The 25,237-nt window shown below is 44.1% G+C and overlaps 1 protein-coding gene across 11 annotated transcripts in view; it reads left to right on the top strand.

Moving 5' to 3' along the window:
* Positions 1–25,237, top strand: part of KCNH1 (potassium voltage-gated channel subfamily H member 1) — a 436,746-nt gene that overhangs the window by 138,279 nt on the left and 273,230 nt on the right. For all 11 annotated transcript variants that reach the window (XM_056568221.1, XM_056568217.1, XM_056568220.1 and 8 more), the window contains one exon: positions 8,265–8,688. In XM_056568221.1, the coding sequence (XP_056424196.1) occupies positions 8,265–8,688 (424 nt within the window). The remainder of the gene's footprint in view (positions 1–8,264; positions 8,689–25,237) is intronic.

Raw genomic sequence — 25,237 nt, 5'->3', positions numbered from 1 at the left:
TATTTTTACCTTGCTATTATGGTACAGCACTCGACAGCACCGCTATGTGACTTTGCATGGTCTACTGCTTTATGGATAACCTCTTGTCACTCCAAGACGCTTTTACTTCACAATGATAAAAATAGTGTCCGAATACCTGTGGCCATATAGAGTGCAAATGATAGATCTGGAGCATTATGTGCGGTTTTCAGCATTACCGGTAGTTCTATATTTGGTGTTCTGGTGAGAAGACTATATGCTGCTGATTTTATGGAAATGTAGGTTACAAGCGGATAAGATTTATACTTCTAGCCACAAGCGACTGTGATGTTTGTAATGAAGGCGATGGCAACGTTCCCAGTGATTTTAGAGAGGAAATAAAATGTCACATTACAATATACACAAGTCTCTCTTCAAAGCTTGATGTCAGTTTTGGCACCACTAAGAATAGAACCCGTCTATGTATCTTTGGCACTGGAAATATTGAGGAGTCATATCAGGAGTGGACATTTAGAGCTAAATATCATAAAACAGTATCTTAATAGACTGGTCAACAACTCCTGCACTTATTACCTTTTGTGGCATATGTCTATTATAAAGGGGGATTCCCCACTTGGGACCCAAGAGCCAATATGTAAAGTCACTCCATTAAACGGACTCCCACTGGGGCAGGCTTGAGCCATTCATGTATTTAGTGTAATACCATATTCCCCCTGTAAAATCCACTGTTTGCCAGGGATGCTGGGACTTGAACCTAAAACAGTCATTGGCTTCAATATGAATGGGCTTATCTATGATGAAGCAAGCCTTTTGTTTGCCAGAAGACTGGTTGACTGGTGTTTTTCCCAATCTACACCATTTTTAAAAAGAAATGCAGCAGTCTAGGAAGTTAAGATATGGGGTGTTGTTATTTAATCATTCTCACGTAACCATTCCTGTGCCAGGTTTTGAAGGAGTGTCATGAACTTACCTGGCCCGGTACCAGTGCTAACTCCTTCCTTTATCCTGTTGATGGCCCCGCATGTCGCAGGGCCATTAGTCACTGTGTGACACGGCCAGCCCAGACAATGAGGACATGTGAGCACCAGGTAGATCAGCTGTGGTGTCAGCGCTCACACCTTCCAGCAGTGCAATATTTAAACTGGCCTGTATCTCCCCCCCTTGGGCCCCTTGACTGTGGTTGATCCCATCACCAGCATTTCTGACCACTATACTCCTTGTGTTTCTGGCTTGATCTGCTTTGAGCTGACCTTTGCTTGTGACCAGACTCTGCCTCGGCCTGTTGACTTTATACCATGCTTCCTTCCTGGTTTGACCCTTGCTTGCTCTGACTTTGATTTGGGTTCTTACTTTGTACTGTGCTGCCCTCCTAGTTCTGACTTAATGACTTGTCCATGGTTTGTTGATTTTGTACCTATTCTGCTTACCTGGCCTGTCTGACCACCCTTAAGGCCTACAGACTGAGCAGAGTGTAGGGACCGTCACCTGTTTGGGGTGGATCATCTAAGTCGGTAGAGACAGTGGATGTGGCAAGCACAGGTCTGCACTGATCCCTACCCTGAATGGGACACATAAAGGGAACACCATGGTGGCTCAGAGGTTAGCAGCTCTGTTTTACAGTGCTAGATTACAATGGAGTATGCATACTTACCAACCAAAATTGGTACATTTAAGTCCTGCTCTGGGAACGCCTGCAAAACACCAACTTTTGTCCAGGATTTGCTCAAACCCTGCGTCATCTATAGTCTGGTTCACTGGATTGTGCAACTAAAATGGTTGGTAAATATGGCATGGCTTTGCGAAAACAGTACTTCCATAACACTCAGAATGGGACTGGTCCACCATTTGATCCTGAAGTAGACACAGGCTTTGATACAGCACTGAGCCCCAAAGGTAAAGCAGAAGACCACCCCATTTAGAGGTAACTTTGAAGACAACCACTTCCATTTTGGTTCTTTTTCTTATAGGATGATCAGACCTTACTAGCTGTTGTATTTTGCATTCATACCACATGAATCCTTTATGTAGTTGTGGGCATGAAATCTTGAACTGATTGTATCCTAAACCAGTATTACCCATTATCCTTGCATTATTTAATTGTGAACAATTAGAATAGTTCCTTAAAGATGAAACAGCTTCCCTGTACTATCTGTGTCATGATCACGTCATGTAGGGCAGGGAAGAAGTGCGCCCTAATTTTCCCTAAAGCCGCTTTCCCTGCCTACTTGCAAAGACACCCTAGTGGTGAATCACAACTTGAAGCCGATCCATACACTGCGCTAATGTGCTGGGGCGTCAAAGTCAAAATAACAAGCCAACTGTACAAGGTTGGGCTACACGGTAAGAACACAAGGAGTAAACACAATAACCAACAACCAAGACTAAGGACCTAATACACAGCAGGAATGCTAAATAGCAACAAACAGAAATATCAAGGCAAGATGTAGCATACTGACAATCAGTACAGAAAACCAGAGACTAGATAAGCAGTAGATATGATAATATGACTGGATAACAGGATAATAAAATGGCTAAACAGGACCAGGATGTGCAGGTCGTGAATGGGTTAACTGATGGCCAGACACCATACAGGTCAGGATTACTAGAACACACTTGACACTAAACAGATACAAGAAAAACTTCAAAAGCCAATGTCAGAACCCGTGGGGTTAAACGGTTCTGACAGTTCTCTCTGTTTTGTTTTTGTTCTTGGGTTACACCCAGCTGCTTGGACAGGTCAGCTGACCCTGATGAGAGCACCTGGTCTGGCTCTTATTTAAGCTTGCAGTCTGCTCCCATACTTCGCCTGCGAAAGAGCCCCTACTCCTAGCTAGTGTTTGTATTGTATCTTGAATTTCTGGCATATTTGACCTATTGGCTCTGCTCTCTGACTCTTCTCCTGTTTCTGCGATTTGGCATTTCTGTAATCTTTTGGTATTGACTCGGCTTGTAAACTGTGAGTCATTGTGTGTGTATGCTTAATTATTATTTCTGTTAGTGTGTGTGTGATTCCATACAGTATCCCGACCTCTGTCTGTATTATAGTTTATTTTGTTGGCGTTTTACTCCGTGCACGTATTCAGGCAGGAGGGTTGTGGACCCGTCAACCTAGGGCGGTGCGCAAGTTGGCAGGGCAAGTGGGAGCGTGTGAGTTTAGGGCTTCACTCTTCCCTGCCCATACGTGACAGCCAATCTCCGTAACATGGAAGAATATGGGTCAAGATTCTAAACAGGAATACTAAATACTGAACCAAACAGGACTGACTACAAGAACTAAACAGGACTGACTACAAGAACTAAACAGGACTGATAACAGAATATAATCCGAACACCGGTCTAAACAAGGTACACTAAATATATACAAAGCATAACGCTAAAACCCCAAGCAAAGTACAAACATAATGTAAGACTCACAGCAATAAGCTGAAGCGCACAGGGTAGTAGTTTATCCGCTGGACCTGTGTGGCTGATGACACGAGCCGTGGCAGGGAGCGGAGTCTAAGTTGCCACTGGTTTTCACCAGAGCCTGCCGCAATGCGAGATTGGTCTTGCTGCGGCAGGCGGCACCCAGGTCGCTACCCCTGGCACAACTCCACCACACAGGCGGCTGAGGAAATACGAGGTACAGGAGGGATTCGGCAAGTCGTGGTCAGAATAGCTGAAGGTGCGAAACCATGGAATGTAGCAGGAGGTCTAAAGGTAGGCGGCACAGGAGCAAGGTCAGTTCACAGAACAATGGAGTCTGGAACACGGAAAGGCAAGGCAAAAGGAAAACTTTCTCTCAGGCACAAGGGCAACATAGATCCGTCAGAAAGTGGAGGAAGGTGCAGAAACTTATACGAGCTGACAGGTGTGATTAATAATTAAGGGCGCACTGGCCCTTCAAATCTCAAAGCTCCGGTGCACAGGCGCCCTAGAAGGCGGGGGCACATTTGCCGGTGCTGAAGAAGCACAGAAGGGACAGTGTAGATCAGAGGGGAGTGACGGGCTGGGATTCACATGCGGGCGCATCCCGCATTGCGAATCCCGGCTCCGCCGGCTGAGGAGGGGGGAGAAGGAAAGCACTCATGGTCAGCGTGTCTGGCCGGAGCGCAGAACGTAACACATAACAGGGTTAAAATCTAGATACACTGATACAGGATAAGAAGCCATGGCTGAACTCAGGATACTTGTGAACGGATACAGACTAAAGTTCTATGTCAAACATAATTATCAGCAAGGAATACCAGCAGAGAGCCTATTGGCTGGAAACATTAACACTATCCTGACCAAAGCACACAGCATGCAACATGAAAAGCAGGTGTAAATACACACAAACAAAGAAAAACACAGAATACAGACATTATAATCTGCATATCATACAGTAGTGGTTTTCAAACTGTGAACCTCCAGTTGTTGCAAAACTACAACTCCCAGCAAGCCCGGACAGCCAACGGCTGTCCGGGCTTGCTGGGAGTTGTAGTTTTGCAACAGCTTGAGGTCCACAGTTTAGATACTGTCATACAGATACTGTCATACAGATATATACAGATACTGTCATACAGGTACTGTACATCCAGACAGTAGCTTTAACCCAAGGCTTCAGTGTATCCAATGACTATGAATAAATTCATGTAAGCACCAAGAACATCCATATTGATGACATTTATAGTTTTAAAACTTAAATTCACCGGTTCACCATTAAATATTCATACATGGCCGATTTGCCTAATGTCCTAATTTACGAAGCACAGAAGGGCCCTTGACCGTTGGCCCTTGTTAGAGCAGACGGCCCCGTCTGATAGATGATTGTTTCGGAGAATGATAAGACATGCATCTATCAGGCCATCTCTCCTGCTTCCCCGTCCGTCATCCTCCTGTTAACAGATGCATCAGTGTTCTGCATGGTAATCGCTGCTCTGCGCGACACTTCGCTGCCAAATGGGGTGAGAATTGTGCTGACAGGTGTTAATGGTTTGGCGGTAGTCACAGTGTAATTCTTTATTGTGCTTTGTTTCTTACCGATCGGTGGCATGCTGGCTCTAGGCTCGGGATTTATTAAATAGAGCTGGGGTTTTGGGGTTAGAAAGGCAATGTCTTTAACCTACTAGCACATGAGAGCATAAATGTGGATGTGCAGGATAAGTAGTACCGCACGTTACCTAGATATAGCACTGGAGAGTGTCATTCAGTACCTCTTTACTACATAAACTGCTCAAATAAAGTCCCACTGCACCTTCATAGTGTCATACTTTGCTATCATAGTGCCATATAGTACTTACATGATGGCCGGTATCATACATTGCCTACATAGATTCATACTGTGCCTATATGGAGTCAAGTAATAGAACCCTGTGCAAGGTGTGTGTCCAATCTCACCCACTTCCGCAAGGTGTGTGTCCAATCCTGCTCGCTCCCGCAAACATTTTGTCACAGCTTTTAGAGATAGTGGCTCCCCGTGCAATTTAATTACCCTCTCCCCGGTACTATTTTATTACCCCCTTATGCCATTTCATCAGCTCCTTGTACCATTTCATCACCCCCTTGTACCATTTCATCACCCCCTTGTACCATTTCATTACCCCTTGTACCATTTCATCACCCCTTCTGCCATTTTATCATCACCTATGCCCTTTTATCACCCCCTTGTGCCACTTCACAACCCCTTGTTCCATTTCATCCCCTCCTTGTACCATTGTATCACCCCTTTGTGCCATTTCATCACCCCGTTTTGCCATTTCATCACCCCCTTGTTCCATTTCATCCCCTCCTTGTACCATTTCATCACCCCCTTGTGCCATTTCATCACCCCCTTGTTCCATTTCATCCCCACCTTGTACCACTTCATCATCCCCTTGTGCCACTTCATCACCCCCTTGTGCCATTTCATCCCCTCCTTGTACCATTTCATCCCCTCCTTGTACCATTTCATCACCCCCTTGTGCCATTTCATCACACCTTCTGCCATTTTATCATCGCCTATGCCCTTTTATCACCCTCTTGTGCCATTTCACTACCCCCTTGTGCCACTTCACTACCCCCTTGTTCCTTTTTATTCCTTCCTTGTGCCATTTCATCACCCCCTTGTTCCATTTCATCCCCTCCTTGTGCCATGTCATCACCCCCTTCTGCCATTTCATCACCCCCTTCTGCCATTTCATCAACCCCTGGGGCATTTCAGAGGTTTGCGGGACTGCGTGGGGTTTTGCAGGACCCACTCTTTGTTCTGTGATCGCCTGCTCAAGACTAAAAACTGCTTGCTCCCACAAGTTTTACTGTAGGTCCTGTGGGATCCAAATCCCATTGCAGTCCTCTACCAAGCATTGCGCAGAAGGAGCAGAAACAGTGCAAACATTATGCCACGCGTTACTCAAAGTTTATTTCTTTGCCTGGTCAAACAGTGCTTCCATAGTACCATTTTGAGCCTACAAAGAGCCATACATTGCTTGCATAGTGTCTTGTGAAATGGTTCTCTGGGTGCCATGCTTTGCCCACAGTGTTATGCAGTACACATGTGGGAGGAGGTTTATCAAAACCTGTCTAGAGGCAAAGTTGCTGAGTTGCCCATAGCAACCAATCAGATCGCTTCTTTCATTTATTTTGAAAAGACCTCTGAAAAATAAAAGAAGCAATCTGATTGGTTGCTATGGGCAACTCAGCAACTTTGCCTCTAGACAGGTTTTGATAAATCTGGCCCCAATAGTGCCCAGCAGTGTTCATGTAAAAGCAGTCAATGCAGCTCAGTGCCCATAAATCTTACAATGCTCATATACAGGTAAAACTCGAAAAATTTGAACATTGTGCAAAGTTCATTTATTTCAGTAATGCAACTTAAAAGGTGAAACTAATATATGAGAGAGACTCATTACATGCGAAGCAAGATAGTTGAAGCCGTGATTTTTCATAATTGTGGTGATTATGGTTACAGCTCATGAAAACCCCAATGCGCCCCTCCCCCCCCATTACTATGATTTGGGGAGCCATGTCATCTGCTGGTGTTGGTCCACTGTGCTTCATTAAGTCCATGGTCAACGCATCCATCTACCAGGAGATTTTGGAGCATTTCATGCTTTCTTTCCTTTTAAGTTGCATTAATGAATTACAATTGAATTTTGCACGATGTTCAAATTTTTCGAGTTTTACCTGTAGCTTCTAAATCTTTCCATATGAATAGTTCCATATGGGGCCCAGATAAATAGCGCCTACTGTACGGTAATGCCTTGTCATTGCAGAGCATCGACATGCTTCTTTCTTTTTCCTGCTTCTAGAGAGAACGCAATAAGTCAATGTCAAGATACTACTGGCCTTACGAGAGAAAAGCTTGAGGACCTTCCCAGCTGTCAATCTCTTTAGTAGTCAGCAAAGCTGGGAATGAGACATTTGGAAAAGCTCCTAAAATCTGGGAATGGCATATCTTTAAGTGCTGGACAGAGCCCATCCTAGGGGGAACGCCACTTAAGGGGGACATAACCTGTGGGTTGACGCATTGTCACATCTGGTGAAGGTACGGTGAGGGTCCCCACAGGCTATCTTGCATTCTGTCAGCTCATCTAGTCACTGGGGGGAAGGGTGCACATCAGGTGTTGGTCCTGGTTCCCCCAGGGCACTTTCTCAGACAAGCGTCAGGCATGATGGAAGTTGGGGTGTCCTGTTGGTATGGCATGGATATAGGTGGCAGTCACCGTTGTGAACGCTCCAATATTTCGGAACAAGATTTTCTGAACACTGGGGCAGCAGAGAACCCCTTAAAATGTTCTTACTAAAGAAAGGATTTCCTCTCACAGAACTAAGAGGGTATGATCTGAGCAAAGAACCCTCCAACTTCTAAAGTTCTTCCAGTATATAGTTCTATGCTTGCTCATGGCCTTAACGCAAAACAACCACTAGGTGTAAACAACACTAAAATGTATCAGGGCATTAGCAATACATTATGTACATTGGGGGAGATTTATCAAAACCTGTGCAGAGGAAATGTTGACCAGTTGTCCATAGAAACCAATCAGATTGCTTCTTTCATTTTTGAAAAGGCCTTTGAAAAATGAAAGAAGCTATTTAATTGTTTGCCATGGGCAACTGGTCGACTTTTCCTCTGCGCAGGTTTTGATAAATCTCCCCCATTAAGTAGAAGTGCAAACAAAGACAAAGTGCATAATGCAAAAACATTATGCAATTACATCTGACAACCAAAAAGTAATAGAAAGGCATACAGTGGGATTATAATAGGGTTTTGGGCATGATGTGACAGCATAGTGGCTGCCATATTGGTTGCCCTTTAACCTTTAATTATATGTATTTTCTTCTTCCAGGGTATCAGCAGCCTTTTCAGTTCCTTAAAAGTGGTTCGGCTTTTACGACTGGGACGCGTGGCGAGGAAATTGGATCATTATATCGAATATGGAGCGGCCGTCTTGGTGTTATTGGTGTGTGTCTTTGGCCTGGCAGCTCACTGGTTGGCCTGCATCTGGTACAGTATTGGAGATTATGAAGTCATTAATGGAGACACCATTAGAAATGAAAGCTGGCTCTTTCAGTTGGGAATGACCATTGGATCTCCCTATCGGTATAACTTATCAGGCTCCGGAAAATGGGAAGGTGGGCCGAGCAAGGATTCTGTCTACATCTCCTCGCTGTATTTTACTATGACCAGCCTCACTAGCGTGGGATTTGGGAATATTGCACCTACTACAGATGGAGAGAAGATCTTTGCTGTGGCCATGATGATGATTGGATGTAAGTACGCCATCTTTATTACAGGTTATGTGGTCTAAGGGAATACCTGTCATATACTGTCCCAGCTATTCTAAACTGAGTATGACACTTTGTGCTTTGGCGTTGTAATGTGATGTGATAACACCCTGAAAAATGTTTACAATGTACGTACGACAAAAACAAAACTAAAATAATGTGCTGTCTAGATTCCAATTTAACTTTACTTTATATGTGTCTGTGTTGGATCAGTATTGGAGAACATTATAGGAGAATTTATCATTGGTTTCAACCTGTTTTTGTGGTGATTTGTCGCATTTGCAATTTAGAGACTTTTCATTGAAGAAGAGATGACAATCACACTCCGGTCTTGAAGAGTAAATCTGATGGATTATAAAGAGATACATTTATGTGACATGTATCTCTGCATAGTTAGGTTGATTAACGTTCAAGGGGATTGTCTAATTGGAGAAATTATGGATGATTTTTGTGAGATAATTCCCATAGTTACCAACATTTAAGAGCCAAAATTAGGACATTTGAGTCTTACCCTGAGACTGCCATAGAACACCCTCGATGTGGTCATAAACCGGTTGGCATAAACCGTTTTTTTTTTTCAGAACAGTTTGTTGGAAGGTATGGGGAACTGTTGGCCACCCAGACCTTGGATGACTGTACCACTTGTGTCTTCTACTGTTGGGGCCACTATTAGAGTGATTCTCCATATCGGTTCATGGGGGGAACGGTGTCTTTATGATGTACTTATGCTCTAATAGGGCATATGGAGGTGTCTTCATGATACAACCTTTAATAATTCCAAGTTGGGTCTTCCATCTTTTCAGAAATCAGATATGTCTAAGAGAAGGATGAATGTAGCTTTTAATAATGTGACAGAAGACAATTACTCAAGGATTTAGAGTATATACTTCTATTGTGAAGCAATCTGTGTTTGGCCTATGTCTAAACTATGACTTCCTTCACTTGGAGCAAAAATTCACTTTCCCGCCCAAGCCTTGTATTTAAATACCCTAGTCAATACCATATTGGTGTCCCCAACTCCTATGGCACATCTTGACAGCTGTGCCCTTAGTGGTAACTTTATGGAAGCATATGTTTCATATATATTGATGGAACTATGATGTCCATTGTTATTGACTATGGTTTTTCTTTTACCTTGGGCAAAGATTCAGTTTCCTGCCCATGCCTTGTATCTAAAAACCCTAGTCAACACAGAGTGGCTTGTTGGTGACCCCAATTCCTAAGGCAGATCTTGACAGATTATTCCCCTAGGGGTAACTTTATGGAAGTACATGTTCCATATATATTGATAGAACTATGTACTTGTTCCATATATATTGATCAAACTATGATGCAACTATGATGCCCATTGTTATGGACTATGGTTTCCTTCACCTGGGGCAAAAATAAATTTTTATGCCCCTACCTTGTATCTAAATACCCTAGTCAACGCAGAATGACTTGTTGGTGACCACAACTCCTAAGGCACATCTTGACATGCTATATCTCTTGTATTAACTGCATAGAAGTACTTGTTCCATATATATTGATGCAACTATTATTTCTATTGTGGGTTCCTTCACCTGGGGCAAAAATTCACTTTCCTGCCCGAGCCTTGTATCTAACTACCGTAGTCAATGCAGAAAGACTTGTTTGTGTTTCCAACTCATAAGGCACATCTTGACAGCTATGCCCCTAGTGGTAACTGCATGGAAGTATTTGCTCTATATATATATTGATAGAACTATGTACAGTAGTCCCTCAACTTACAATGGCCTCAACATACAATAGTTTCAACATACAATGGTCTTTTATGGACCATTGTAACTTGAGACCAGACTCCCCATACAATGCTACAGACAGTCCAAAACTGTGAAATGTGTCAATGGCTGTAAGAACTGACCAATCAGAATGGGCTTTTCACTAGTAAAACCCCTGTATTACTGAAGTGCATGCACTGACTGGCTATCTGGTAGCACCCCCTACAGTACAGAGATGAACTACATGTTCTATACTACTCCTTACCTGTGCCAGGGTTAGCTGCTTCTTTGGACACCAGGTTGGGGCGGCTCCATTTTACTTTTTTGGGACACAGTGTGTTCTGTACAGGACCCTGAAGAAGCTCCTGTCCTCTACATAGACAGTGATTACAGCTCCCAGCAGATCTTTCTTACTTTTATATGTAAGGACTTGCTTTATCTGTATTAGTTGTCCAATTATTTTTCTTTAAACCTCACCTCTATTTTTGGATGACATTTTGGGGCTTCAACACCAATTACCAGGTTTCCATAGAGCTATGGTCTCAACATACAATGGTTTCACCATACAATGGTCATCCTGGAACCGATTCATATTGTAACTTGAGGGACCACTGTATTGATAGAACTATGTATTTGTTATATAACTATGTACATGTCCCATATGTATCTTGATGGATCTATGATGCCAATTAGCTATCGACTTATCTAAGACAAATAAAGGTCTTCTCTGTGGCGTAAATAAAAGAGACGCGTCCTCCAGTCTTGGCGCGATCACCAACCAATCACCGGGAGAAGAAGAAAAAGATGAAACGGACAGAAAATAGAAGAATAATTATCACCTCTTTATATTTCATCCAGTTATTGCCATATGATGCGCCTTTGATGTATTTTTATCTGTAATCACCCATAGTTAACAAAGTTCTTTGATTTCACTTTCTTTAATGCTTCACTTTTAGTGACTGGTTTTGAGCTTTATAATAATGGTATGGCGCGGGGGGGTTGGGTTGTATGGTGAGTAATACGGATTATTGTAATGACCAGGTGCCATTGCTGCAGAGTACAGTCGATTTCCCATCTAACATTTCCTCTCATAGAAGTTTTCTATTCAGGCGGTAAAATAGATGCCGAACAAAGCCAAGGGCAAAAATGTGACAGTCATAACGTATGACGAATAATAGTGGTAAAAGCTTGTGCAGCCAACAGTTATTCTTCTTATCTGAAAAAGGAAACATTTTTCACATTTTTTTTTATTTCTATAAAGTTTCAGCCAGGCGATAGTTGAAAGTCAATACGGAAGTGTTTCCCAACCAGGGTGCCTCCAGCAGTTGCAGAACTACAACTCCCAGCATGTGCGGACAGCCGTTGGCTGTCCGCACATGTTGGGAGTTGTAGTTTTGCAACCGCTGGAGGCATCCTGGTTGGAAAACACTGCACTAGTTGAATTTAAAACACTATTATAGGGAGATTTATCCTAACCTGTGTAGAGGAAGAGTAGTGCATTTGCCCATAGCAACCAATCAGATCGCTTCTTTCATTTTGCAGAGGTCTATTCCAAAGTGAAAGAAGCAATCTGATAGGTTGCTGTGGGCAATTGTACCACTCTCCCTCTACACAGGTTTTGATAAATCTCCTCCTATATCTACAATGCTTTTTCTTTGTGTTTTTTTTTTTTTTATTATTATTTTTTTCGGTCTCAGTGGTTTTTCAAGGACACAGCATGCTCTAGGCATGGGGTTTTTCACCCAATTTTTGGGGAAAGAAAAGCTGCTTTTAGTGCCTTGATTCTTATTGGTTGACTTGTACTATAGCAAGATTAGCTCTGATGTCCGTATAAAAGAGATCCAGGTGGGACGGAGCTACTGAGCATGTGCAACCATTGGCACTGGACACATTAAGTGGACACTAAGGACATGCTTACATGATGGAATTTTCAAGTGGAATCCGGCAGAAAAATTCCACTCGGAAATTCCGTTGTAGCAGAGTCCCATCGTTTTCAATGGGATTCTGCTGCACCGTGCACACATCGGAATTATAACGGCAGAAATATAATCCAGATTCTGGCTTCCAATGAAAGAATTGACATGTCAATTCTTTTGGCGGAAACCACTCGGAAATGCATTTCCGTCTGTGGAGACGGCGCTTTTCCGAGTGGTCATAGCGCCGGCATTTTCTGCCGATGTTCACTATTTGCATAATGTCCGCCTGTGTTTTCCGGGTGGACATTCCGCAAAATTCCACCAATGTAATCATGGCCTAACAGGGAATTAAAAAGAGCCACTAGAGGGAGCCATAATAAGTATGCAATAGCGGTAGGATTTTTTTTTTTTTTTTATGAATCATTTTTGAATAATCTAACAAAGAAATGCACTATTTAAAGGGATATTCCAGCCCCTAAAATGTTTCCCTATCCACAGGATAAGGAGTAAGTATCTGAAAGCTGTAGGGGTCCAATCTCTGAGGTGTCCCACGATCGCTGAACGGAGCAGTGGTAGGTCGGCACATGCTCCATTCATCATCTATGGCAGTGGCCTCCCAACTGATGCCCTCTAGATGTTGAAAACCGACAATTTCCACCATGCCTGGACAGCATAGAAACTAGCTGGAAGCATCATGTGACCAATGACTCACTAATCTGATACAAGGCAGGGAAATGCTTAAAAAGTACTTGTCACCAAATAAACTGTTCTAAACTAACTCAGGCTATGTTCCCTAACTACTACTAACACCACTCCATCCCTTAAAAAAAAAAATTCAGGGCTTTAAAAAGCTGTGTATCTTACTATTCTTCTTGATCTCACAGTGCAATTTCCCAGTAGGAGAAAGTGGGCGTTTCCCAGCATGCATGACATTACTGAAGCCTGAAGGGGGACCACTTCTGCCCTCACATGGTTGCAGTGCTGTGATGAATAGAAGACCTCAGGCTCTGTGCATGTTTCAGTCTGTATTGGTATAAGTGAGGCTCTTTTCAGGTTTCAGTCTGTGCAGCTTTCTTTGAGAATCTGTGGAGCTTTCACTTTCTGTGCAGCTGTCAATCAAGCTCAGTGCAGAGAAGTTTTTCCTGAGTTTGGACTCCTGCCAGGCCGGGAGGAGACCAAAATCACTGTATTAATTGTGGCAGAGAACAGAACAGAGCCACCTAGTGGCCATTTTTTATATGACATTTTAAACGTATTTATGTAGATAATTTTAAAAGCAAGAGAATGGGAAAGTGTCTGCTAATTACACAAGGAACACTATATTAAAAGTTTTATATGGTGACAGGTACTCTTTAACCCTTACACCAGTGTTTCCCAGCCAGAGTGCCTCTAAAATACAACTATCTGAAGGACCACAGATTGGAGACGACTAGTCTAGGGGAGCACACTCTACTCAAGTATCTCCACAATGAATGGGACACTTGCCGAAATACTAGTCCATTCAGAGGGAATAGTCTAATCCCTCTTGAAGGGGTTGTTTCATGATTCCAGCTCCTAAAAACGTATCCCCAATACACATGATGTTGAATAGGGGTATGTTCACATTGAGTAATGAAAATACTGGCGCTATGCATTTCTCGTGGACTTCTGCGCAAAGAATGAACAGGTTTTTTCTCTGCGCGGATCAATTCCGCAGTGTAAACGGGTCTGCGGAAGACCCATTCACACTAATGTTAGGACTTCACACTGCGGAATTCCGACATGCAGTTCCACGCCAATTACTCAGTGTGAACATACCCTAAATGTCTGACCCTGACAGTCATCCTATTTTTATCACCTATCCTGTGGTAAGGTTTTAGGGGGAGGAATGCCACTTAAATTGTGAAACAACCCATTTAACCCTTTCATCGTCACTCCTAGACTCGGGGAACTTTGACTTCCTAACTATGTAAATTGGAAAACACATGAATTGTTGTTCTGAGATGATAAACAATGGGTGACGCCTTGTATTTTAATATATGGCTTTGTCTTGCGTCTGGAGCGTGTTATTTATGGGAATCAATTGTACCGCAGCCGAAGAAGTGAAGGTTGTTTGTAACAAGCACTTTAATTTACACAGCAGAGGTCGTAAATGGGGGAATCCATCATTGCTTGCAGGACTGGATCCATATTTTGGGCCGAGCTTTTAGTAATTTCCATTAATCCTCAATGTGCACATTAATTATCCAGGATAACAAGATGAGCTTTATATCACAATACTTCCTTTATTTATACAGTGGTCCCTCAACATACGATGGTAATCCGTTCCAAATGAACCATCGTTTGTTGAAACCATCATATGTTGAGGGATCATGCAATGAAAAGTATAGGAAGTTATACTCAGCTGTCCCCGCCGCTCCGGACCCGTCGCCGCTCGTCACCGCTGCCCTGGATGTCGCCCTCCATCGCTGTCGCCGCGTCCCCGTGGTGTCCCCGATGCTCTAGACGTCTCTGCTTCCCCGGGATCCTCGCTCTCCTTCGCCGTCATCACGTCAGTACGCAGGCCGCTCCTATTGGATGAGAGGTCATTGCATGTTGAAATTATCGTATGTCGGGGCCATCGTAGGTAGGGGGGGGGGGGGGGTCACTGTATAGCACCAGCATATTCTGTTGCGCTGTACATCACTCAAATTGGTCCCTGTCTCCATTAGGGCTCACTGTTGAAGTTCACCAACATCAAGATGTTTTGGAGTGGAGGAGGAAACCCACAAATCCGGGGAGAACAGTGCTGACCCACCATACATAGAATAAAAGGATGATGGGGCGGCTCAGCTTTTGTAGATGCTGTAGTTCTGCCCCCTATGGAAAGGCGCATGGTCGGTAGCTCTATTGTCTGACTTTGTACAGTAGGTTTGGCTTTGGTGAAATTTTTGACTGTTTTAGGGAAATTTTTGCGGTAACTGTTATTGTGCCACTGTGATGGTCACTGTCACGAGGCTGTAACAGTTGTTATGGGGAGCCGAGGCTGTAACGGTTATAGGAACATTGGGGGAGATTTATCAAAACTGTGCAGAGGAAAAGTTGCCCAGTTGCCCATAGCAACCAATCAGCTCGCTGCTTTCATTTTTAACAAGGCCTCCACAAAATGAAAGAAGCGATCTGGTTGGTTGCTATGGGCAACTGAGCAACTTTTCCTCTACAGATTTTGATAAATCTCCCACATTGTTATTGACTGTATTATAGGAGCACTGTGTCTGATTTTGTATTTATTATAGGGGCATGTTGGCTTACTGTGGGGCACTGGGGCTTGATGTGTTATGGTGGCACTGTGATTGACCGTGTTATGGGGCACTGTGGCTGACTTGTTATAGGAGCACTAACTGACTGTATTATAGAGACACTGTGACTGACTGTATTATAGGGACACTGTGGCTGACTGTATTATAGGGACACTGTGGCTGACTGTATTATAGAGACACTGTGACTGACTGTATTATAGGGACACTGTGGCTGACTATTATAGGGACACTGTGGCTGACTGTATTATAGGGACACTGTGGCTGACTGTATTATAGGGACACTGTGGCTGACTGTATTATAGAGACACTGTGGCTGACTGTATTATAGAGACACTGTGGCTGACTGTATTATAGGGGCACTGTGGCTGACTGTATTATAGAGACACTGTGGCTGACTGTATTATAGAGGCACTGTGGCTGACTGTATTATAGGGGCACTGTGGCTGACTGTATTATAGAGACACTGTGACTGACTGTATTATAGGGACACTGTGGCTGACTGTATTATAGGGACACTGACTGACTGTATTATAGGGACGCTGTGGCTGACTGTATTATAGGGACACTGTGACTAACTGTATTATAGAGACACTGTGGCTGACTGTATTATAGAGGCACTGTGGCTGACTGTATTATAGAGACACTGTGGCTGACTGTATTATAGAGACACTTTGGCTGACTGTATTATAGAGACACTGTGGCTGACTGTATTATAGAGACACTGTGACTGACTGTATTATAGAGACACTGTGGCTGACTGTATTATAGAAGTACTGTGGCTGACTGTATTATAGAGACACTGTGGCTGACTGTATTATAGAGACACTGTGGCTGACTGTATTATAGAGACACTGTGGCTGACTGTATTATAGAGACACTGTGGCTGACTGTATTTTAGAGGCACTGTGGCTGACTGTATTATAGGGACACTGTGACTGACTGTATTATAGAGACACTGTGGCTGACTGTATTATAGAGGCACTGTGGCTGACTGTATTATAGAGGCACTGTGGCTGACTGTATTATAGAGGCACTGTGGCTGACTGTATTATAGGGACACTGTGGCTGACTGTATTATAGGGACACTGTGGCTGACTGTATTATAGAGGCACTGTGGCTGACTGTATTATAGGGTCACTGTGGCTGACTGTATTATAGAGGCACTGTGGCTGACTGTATTATAGGGACACTGTGGCTGACTGTATTATAGAGACACTGTGGCTGACTGTATTATAGAGACACTGTGGCTGACTGTATTATAGAGGCACTGTGGCTGACTGTATTATAGGGACACTGTGGCTGACTGTATTATAGAGACACTGTGGCTGACTGTATTATAGAGGCACTGTGGCTGACTGTATTATAGAGGCACTGTGGCTGACTGTATTATAGGGACACTGTGGCTGACTGTATTATAGGGACACTGTGGCTGTCTGTATTATAGAGGCACTGTGGCTGACTGTATTATAGAGACTCTGTGGCTGACTGTATTATAGAGGCATTGTGGCTGACTGTATTATAGAGGCACTGTGGCTGACTGTATTATAGGGACACTGTGGCTGACTGTATTATAGGGACACTCTGGCTGTCTGTATTATAGAGGCACTGTGGCTGACTGTATTATAGAGACTCTGTGTCTGACTGTATTATAGAGACACTGTGGCTGACTGTATTATAGAGGCACTGTGACTGACTGTATTATAGAGGCACTGTGGCTGACTGTATTATAGGGTCACTGTGGCTGACTGTATTATAGAGGCACTGTGGCTGACTGTATTATAGGGACACTGTGGCTGACTGTATTATAGAGACACTGTGGCTGACTGTATTATAGAGACACTGTGGCTGACTGTATTATAGAGGCACTGTGGCTGACTGTATTATAGGGACACTGTGGCTGACTGTATTATAGAGACACTGTGGCTGACTGTATTATAGAGGCACTGTGGCTGACTGTATTATAGAGGCACTGTGGCTGACTGTATTATAGAGACACTGTGACTGACTGTATTATAGGGACACTGTGGCTGACTGTATTATAGGGACACTGTGGCTGACTGTATTATAGAGACACTGTGGCTGACTGTATTATAGAGACACTGTGGCTGACTGTATTATAGAGACACTGTGGCTGACTGTATTATAGGGACACTGTGGCTGACTGTATTATAGAGACACTGTGACTGACTGTATTATAGGGACACTGTGGCTGACTGTATTATAGGGACACTGGCTGACTGTATTATAGGGACGCTGTGGCTCACTGTAGTATAGGGACACTGTGACTGACTGTATTATAGAGACACTGTGGCTGACTGTATTATAGGGACACTGTTGCTGACTGTATTATAGGGACACTGTGGCTGACTGTATTATAGAGGCACTGTGGCTGACTGTATTATAGGGACACTGTGGCTGACTTTATTATAGGGACACTGTGGCTGACTGTATTATAGAGACACTGTGGCTGACTGTATTATAGAGACACTGTGGCTGACTGTATTATAGAGGCACTGTGGCTGACTGTATTATAGAGGCACTGTGGCTGACTGTATTATAGGGACACTGTGGCTGACTGTATTATAGGGACACTGTGGCTGACTGTATTATAGAGACACTGTGGCTGACTGTATTATAAACACTGTGGCTGACTGTATTATAGACACTGTGGTTGACTGTATTATAGAGACACTGTGGCTGACTGTATTATAGAGGCACTGTGGCTGACTGTATTATAGAGGCACTGTGGCTGACTGTATTATAGGGACACTGTGGCTGACTGTATTATAGAGGCACTGTGGCTGACTGTATTATAGGGACACTGTGGCTGACTTTATTATAGGGACACTGTGGCTGACTGTATTATAGAGACACTGTGGCTTACTGTATTATAGAGGCACTGTGGCTGACTGTATTATAGAGACACTGTGGCTGACTGTATTATAGAGGCACTGTGGCTGACTGTATTATAGGGACACTGTGGCTGACTGTATTATAGGGACACTGTGGCTGTCTGTATTATAGAGGCACTGTGGCTGACTGTATTATAGAGACTCTGTGGCTGACTGTATTATAGAGACACTGTGGCTGACTGTATTATAGAGGCACTGTGGCTGACTGTATTATAGGGACACTGTGGCTGACTGTATTATAGAGGCACTGTGGCTGACTGTATTATAGAGACACTGTGGCTGACTGTATTATAGGGACACTGTTGCTGACTGTATTATAGAGACACTGTTGCTGACTGTATTATAGGGACACTGTGGCTGACTGTATTATAGAGGCACTGTGGCTGACTGTATTATAGGGACACTGTGGCTGACTTTATTATAGGGACACTGTGGCTGACTGTATTATAGAGACACTGTGGCTGACTGTATTATAGAGACACTGTGGCTGACTGTATTATAGAGGCACTGTGGCTGACTGTATTATAGAGGCACTGTGGCTGACTGTATTATAGGGACACTGTGGCTGACTGTATTATAGGGACACTGTGGCTGACTGTATTATAGAGACACTGTGGCTGACTGTATTATAAACACTGTGGCTGACTGTATTATAGACACTGTGGTTGACTGTATTATAGAGACACTGTGGCTGACTGTATTATAGAGGCACTGTGGCTGACTGTATTATAGAGGCACTGTGGCTGACTGTATTATAGGGACACTGTGGCTGACTGTATTATAGAGGCACTGTGGCTGACTGTATTATAGGGACACTGTGGCTGACTTTATTATAGGGACACTGTGGCTGACTGTATTATAGAGACACTGTGGCTTACTGTATTATAGAGGCACTGTGGCTGACTGTATTATAGAGACACTGTGGCTGACTGTATTATAGAGGCACTGTGGCTGACTGTATTATAGGGACACTGTGGCTGACTGTATTATAGGGACACTGTGGCTGTCTGTATTATAGAGGCACTGTGGCTGACTGTATTATAGAGACTCTGTGGCTGACTGTATTATAGAGACACTGTGGCTGACTGTATTATAGAGGCACTGTGGCTGACTGTATTATAGGGACACTGTGGCTGACTGTATTATAGAGGCACTGTGGCTGACTGTATTATAGGGTCACTGTGGCTGACTGTATTATAGAGGCACTGTGGCTGACTGTATTATAGGGACACTGTGGCTGACTGTATTATAGAGACACTGTGGCTGACTGTATTATAGGGACACTGTGGCTGACTGTATTATAGAGGCACTGTGGCTGACTGTATTATAGGGACACTGTGGCTGACTGTATTATAGAGACACTGTGGCTGACTGTATTATAGAGGCACTGTGGCTGACTGTATTATAGAGGCACTGTGGCTGACTGTATTATAGGGACACTGTGGCTGACTGTATTATAGAGACACTGTGGCTGACTGTATTATAGAGGCACTGTGGCTGACTGTATTATAGGGACACTGTGGCTGACTGTATTATAGAGGCACTGTGGCTGACTGTATTATAGGGTCACTGTGGCTGACTGTATTATAGAGGCACTGTGGCTGACTGTATTATAGGGACACTGTGGCTGACTGTATTATAGAGACACTGTGGCTGACTGTATTATAGAGACACTGTGGCTGACTGTATTATAGAGGCACTGTGGCTGACTGTATTATAGGGACACTGTGGCTGACTGTATTATAGAGACACTGTGGCTGACTGTATTATAGAGGCACTGTGGCTGACTGTATTATAGAGGCACTGTGGCTGACTGTATTATAGAGACACTGTGACTGACTGTATTATAGGGACACTGTGGCTGACTGTATTATAGGGACACTGTGGCTGACTGTATTATAGAGACACTGTGGCTGACTGTATTATAGAGACACTGTGGCTGACTGTATTATAGAGACACTGTGGCTGACTGTATTATAGGGACACTGTGGCTGACTGTATTATAGAGACACTGTGACTGACTGTATTATAGGGACACTGTGGCTGACTGTATTATAGGGACACTGGCTGACTGTATTATAGGGACGCTGTGGCTCACTGTAGTATAGGGACACTGTGACTGACTGTATTATAGAGACACTGTGGCTGACTGTATTATAGGGACACTGTTGCTGACTGTATTATAGGGACACTGTGGCTGACTGTATTATAGAGGCACTGTGGCTGACTGTATTATAGGGACACTGTGGCTGACTTTATTATAGGGACACTGTGGCTGACTGTATTATAGAGACACTGTGGCTGACTGTATTATAGAGACACTGTGGCTGACTGTATTATAGAGGCACTGTGGCTGACTGTATTATAGAGGCACTGTGGCTGACTGTATTATAGGGACACTGTGGCTGACTGTATTATAGGGACACTGTGGCTGACTGTATTATAGAGACACTGTGGCTGACTGTATTATAAACACTGTGGCTGACTGTATTATAGACACTGTGGCTGACTGTATTATAGAGACACTGTGGCTGACTGTATTATAGAGGCACTGTGGCTGACTGTATTATAGAGGCACTGTGGCTGACTGTATTATAGGGACACTGTGGCTGACTGTATTATAGAGGCACTGTGGCTGACTGTATTATAGGGACACTGTGGCTGACTTTATTATAGGGACACTGTGGCTGACTGTATTATAGAGACACTGTGGCTTACTGTATTATAGAGGCACTGTGGCTGACTGTATTATAGAGACACTGTGGCTGACTGTATTATAGAGGCACTGTGGCTGACTGTATTATAGGGACACTGTGGCTGACTGTATTATAGGGACACTGTGGCTGTCTGTATTATAGAGGCACTGTGGCTGACTGTATTATAGAGACTCTGTGGCTGACTGTATTATAGAGACACTTTGGCTGACTGTATTATAGAGGCACTGTGGCTGACTGTATTATAGGGACACTGTGGCTGACTGTATTATAGAGGCACTGTGGCTGACTGTATTATAGGGTCACTGTGGCTGACTGTATTATAGAGGCACTGTGGCTGACTGTATTATAGGGACACTGTGGCTGACTGTATTATAGAGACACTGTGGCTGACTGTATTATAGGGACACTGTGGCTGACTGTATTATAGAGGCACTGTGGCTGACTGTATTATAGGGACACTGTGGCTGACTGTATTATAGAGACACTGTGGCTGACTGTATTATAGAGGCACTGTGGCTGACTGTATTATAGAGGCACTGTGGCTGACTGTATTATAGGGACACTGTGGCTGACTGTATTATAGGGACACTGTGGCTGACTGTATTATAGAGGCACTGTGGCTGACTGTATTATAGGGTCACTGTGGCTGACTGTATTATAGAGGCACTGTGGCTGACTGTATTATAGGGACACTGTGGCTGACTGTATTATAGAGACACTGTGGCTGACTGTATTATAGAGACACTGTGGCTGACTGTATTATAGAGGCACTGTGGCTGACTGTATTATAGGGACACTGTGGCTGACTGTATTATAGAGACACTGTGGCTGACTGTATTATAGAGGCACTGTGGCTGACTGTATTATAGAGGCACTGTGGCTGACTGTATTATAGGGACACTGTGGCTGACTGTATTATAGGGACACTGTGGCTGTCTGTATTATAGAGGCACTGTGGCTGACTGTATTATAGAGACTCTGTGGCTGACTGTATTATAGAGGCACTGTGGCTGACTGTATTATAGAGGCACTGTGGCTGACTGTATTATAGGGACACTGTGGCTGACTGTATTATAGAGGCACTGTGGCTGACTGTATTATAGAGACACTGTGGCTGACTGTATTATAGAGGCACTGTGGCTGACTGTATTATAGAGACACTGTGGCTGACTGTATTATAGAGACACTGTGGCTGACTGTATTATAGAGGCACTGTGGCTGACTGTATTATAGGGACACTGTGGCTGACTGTATTATAGAGACACTGTGGCTGACTGTATTATAGGGACACTGTGGCTGACTGTATTATAGGGACACTGTGGCTGACTGTATTATAGAGACACTGTGGCTGACTGTATTATAGAGGCACTGTGGCTGACTGTATTATAGAGACACTGTGGCTGACTGTATTATAGGGACACTGTGGCTGACTGTATTATAGAGACACTGTGGCTGACTGTATTATAGAGACACTGTGGCTGACTGTATTATAGGGACACTGTGGCTGTCTGTATTATAGAGGCACTGTGGCTCTTTAGGTAAACTATCACTATTACTGCTATCTGTGTTATTTATATTACAGATACTAACGTGCGAATGCAGTGACCAGGTGTATGTAGTCTATTTCTTTTCTACGAAGTTGCTATGATGTCAAAATAGAAGGTAGATCTATGAGAATATACATAAAGTTGTTTATCTATCTATCTATCTATCTATCTATGTATGTACAATATGTGCTAGGGCTGGGCGGTATACCAGTTCATACAGAATACCGAAATTTTTTGGCTGCACGATATAAATTTTTCCCATACCGCAATACCGGTTGGGCCCCTCCCCCTCGGGAATGAATGAATCAGCCCAGCGCGGCGCTGTCCCCACATCGGGGAACTAATCATACGTGACCCGCCAGCGCTGTTCTGATCCCCCCCCAATTAATTATCAGCCCAGCGGGGTACTACTCACATATGTCAAGCACTGCCCTCCTCCTCTTTGTTGGGGGCCGCTGGCGCTGGAACTCACTGTACGCCAGTGGTCTCCAACCTGCGGACCTCCAGCTGTTACAAAACTACAACTACCAGCATGCCCGGACAGCCAACGGCTGTCCGGGCATGCTGGGAGTTGTAGTTTTGCAACAGCTGGAGGTCCGCAGGTTGGAGACCACTGCTGTACGCTGTATCCCTATGCCCGGGCTGCAAAAGATAAAGAAAATAAACTTTAACTTACCTACGTCGTCCTTACGCTGGGGACGGGAACGTCGGACAGCCGTCAGCCTATCACCGGCCGGAGCGATGCCCCGCCCCGGCCAGTGATAGGCTGAGCCCACTGTCATGTAAGGCCAACGTAGGTAAGTTAAAGTTTATTTTCTTTATCTTTTGCAGCCTGGGCATAGGGATACAGCGTACAGCAGTAGTCTCAAACCTGCGGACCTCCAGCTGTTGCAAAACTATAACTCTCAGCATGCCCTGACAGCCGTTGGCTGTCCGGGCATGCTTGGAGTTGTAGTTTTGCAACATCTGGAGGTCCGCAGGTTGGAGACCACTGGCGTACAGTGAGTTCCAGCGCCAGCGGCCCCCAACAAAGAGGAGGTGGGCAGTGCTTGACATATGTGAGTAGTACCCCACTGGGCTGATAATTAATTGGGGGGAGGGAGCAGAACAGCGCTGGCGGGTAAGGGTGGGTTCACACTACATTTTCTCACATATGGGAGCGCATACGGCAGGGGGGAGCTAAAACCTCGCGCTCTCGTATGCGCTCCCGTATGTAATTCATTTCAATGAGCCGGCAAGAGTGAAACGTTCGGTCCGGTCGGCTCATTTTTGCGCCGTATGCGCTTTTACGACCGGACCTCAAACCGTGGTTGACCACAGTTTTAGGTCTGGTTGTAAAAGCGCATACGGCGCAAAAATTAGCCGACCAGACCGAACGTTTCACTCCGGCCGGCTCATTGAAATGAATTACATACGGGAGCGCATACGAGAGCGCGAGGTTTTAGCTCCCCCCTGCCGTATGCGCTCCCGTATGGGAGAAAACGTAGTGTGAACCCAGCCTAACACGATTTTTTTTTGTGGGGTGGGGGGGGGGGAGCAGAACATTGCTCGTGGGTCACATGATTGGGGGGGGGGGTGAAAGAAATACCGTTATATACCGTGGAACTGCCATAAGTTACAAAAATACCGTGATACACATATTTGGTCATACCGCTCAGCTCTAATATGTGCCCCCTCAGCCATGTCTTACTCCAGGACACATACACAGTTAGTTGCCCATACAGTATATTGGGCTGATCATTTTTGCCATACTGTAATCCATGTAACATACATTTTTATTACCTTTTATCCTACTCATCTTCCTTTTATTATGTGAAACATGTTCTAATTGTGTTACCTTATCCCTCATACACTATGGGGGAGATTTATCAAAACCTGTCCAGAGGAAAAATTGCCGAGTTGCCCATAGCAACCAATCAGATCGCTTCTTTCATTTTCCAGAGGCCTTTTCAAAAATGAAAGCAGCGATCTGATTGGTTGCTATGGGCAACTCAGCAACTTCTCCTCTGGACAGGTTTTGATAAATACCCCCCCCCCCAATAGGTTCTTGATCTGATACGTTAATGCAGCTCTGATAACGCAGCGCAGCCATGGCTGACACACCGGAGACCTTGCAGTGTGTGGGAGTCTCTTCTGTTCCTGTTTGCTGATTATGTCTTTTCTTGTACTAAACGTTTTAACCCCTGACTTTTAGTGCTATGAAAACTGCTGTAAAGCCTCTCTCATTATCCATTCAATAGGCCCGCATGGGAGCGAAGTTTAGTACACTAATAAGCCATTAACTATGTAGATCACAGTGAGCCTAAATGGCATACTAATACAAAATGGGGGTATTTTTGCACCAAACAAGCAGAGCGTACTGAGTGACGTAATTTGCGTTATTATTGCACTTTGTTTTCTGAAGTATATTTTATGTTATTGTGAG

The sequence above is a fragment of the Hyla sarda genome, chromosome 3 (genome assembly GCF_029499605.1).
Source record: "Hyla sarda isolate aHylSar1 chromosome 3, aHylSar1.hap1, whole genome shotgun sequence".
Classification (NCBI taxonomy): domain Eukaryota; kingdom Metazoa; phylum Chordata; class Amphibia; order Anura; family Hylidae; genus Hyla; species Hyla sarda.
Note: the sequence above shows the minus strand (reverse complement) of the source record. Positions and strands in the feature narration are given on the sequence as shown.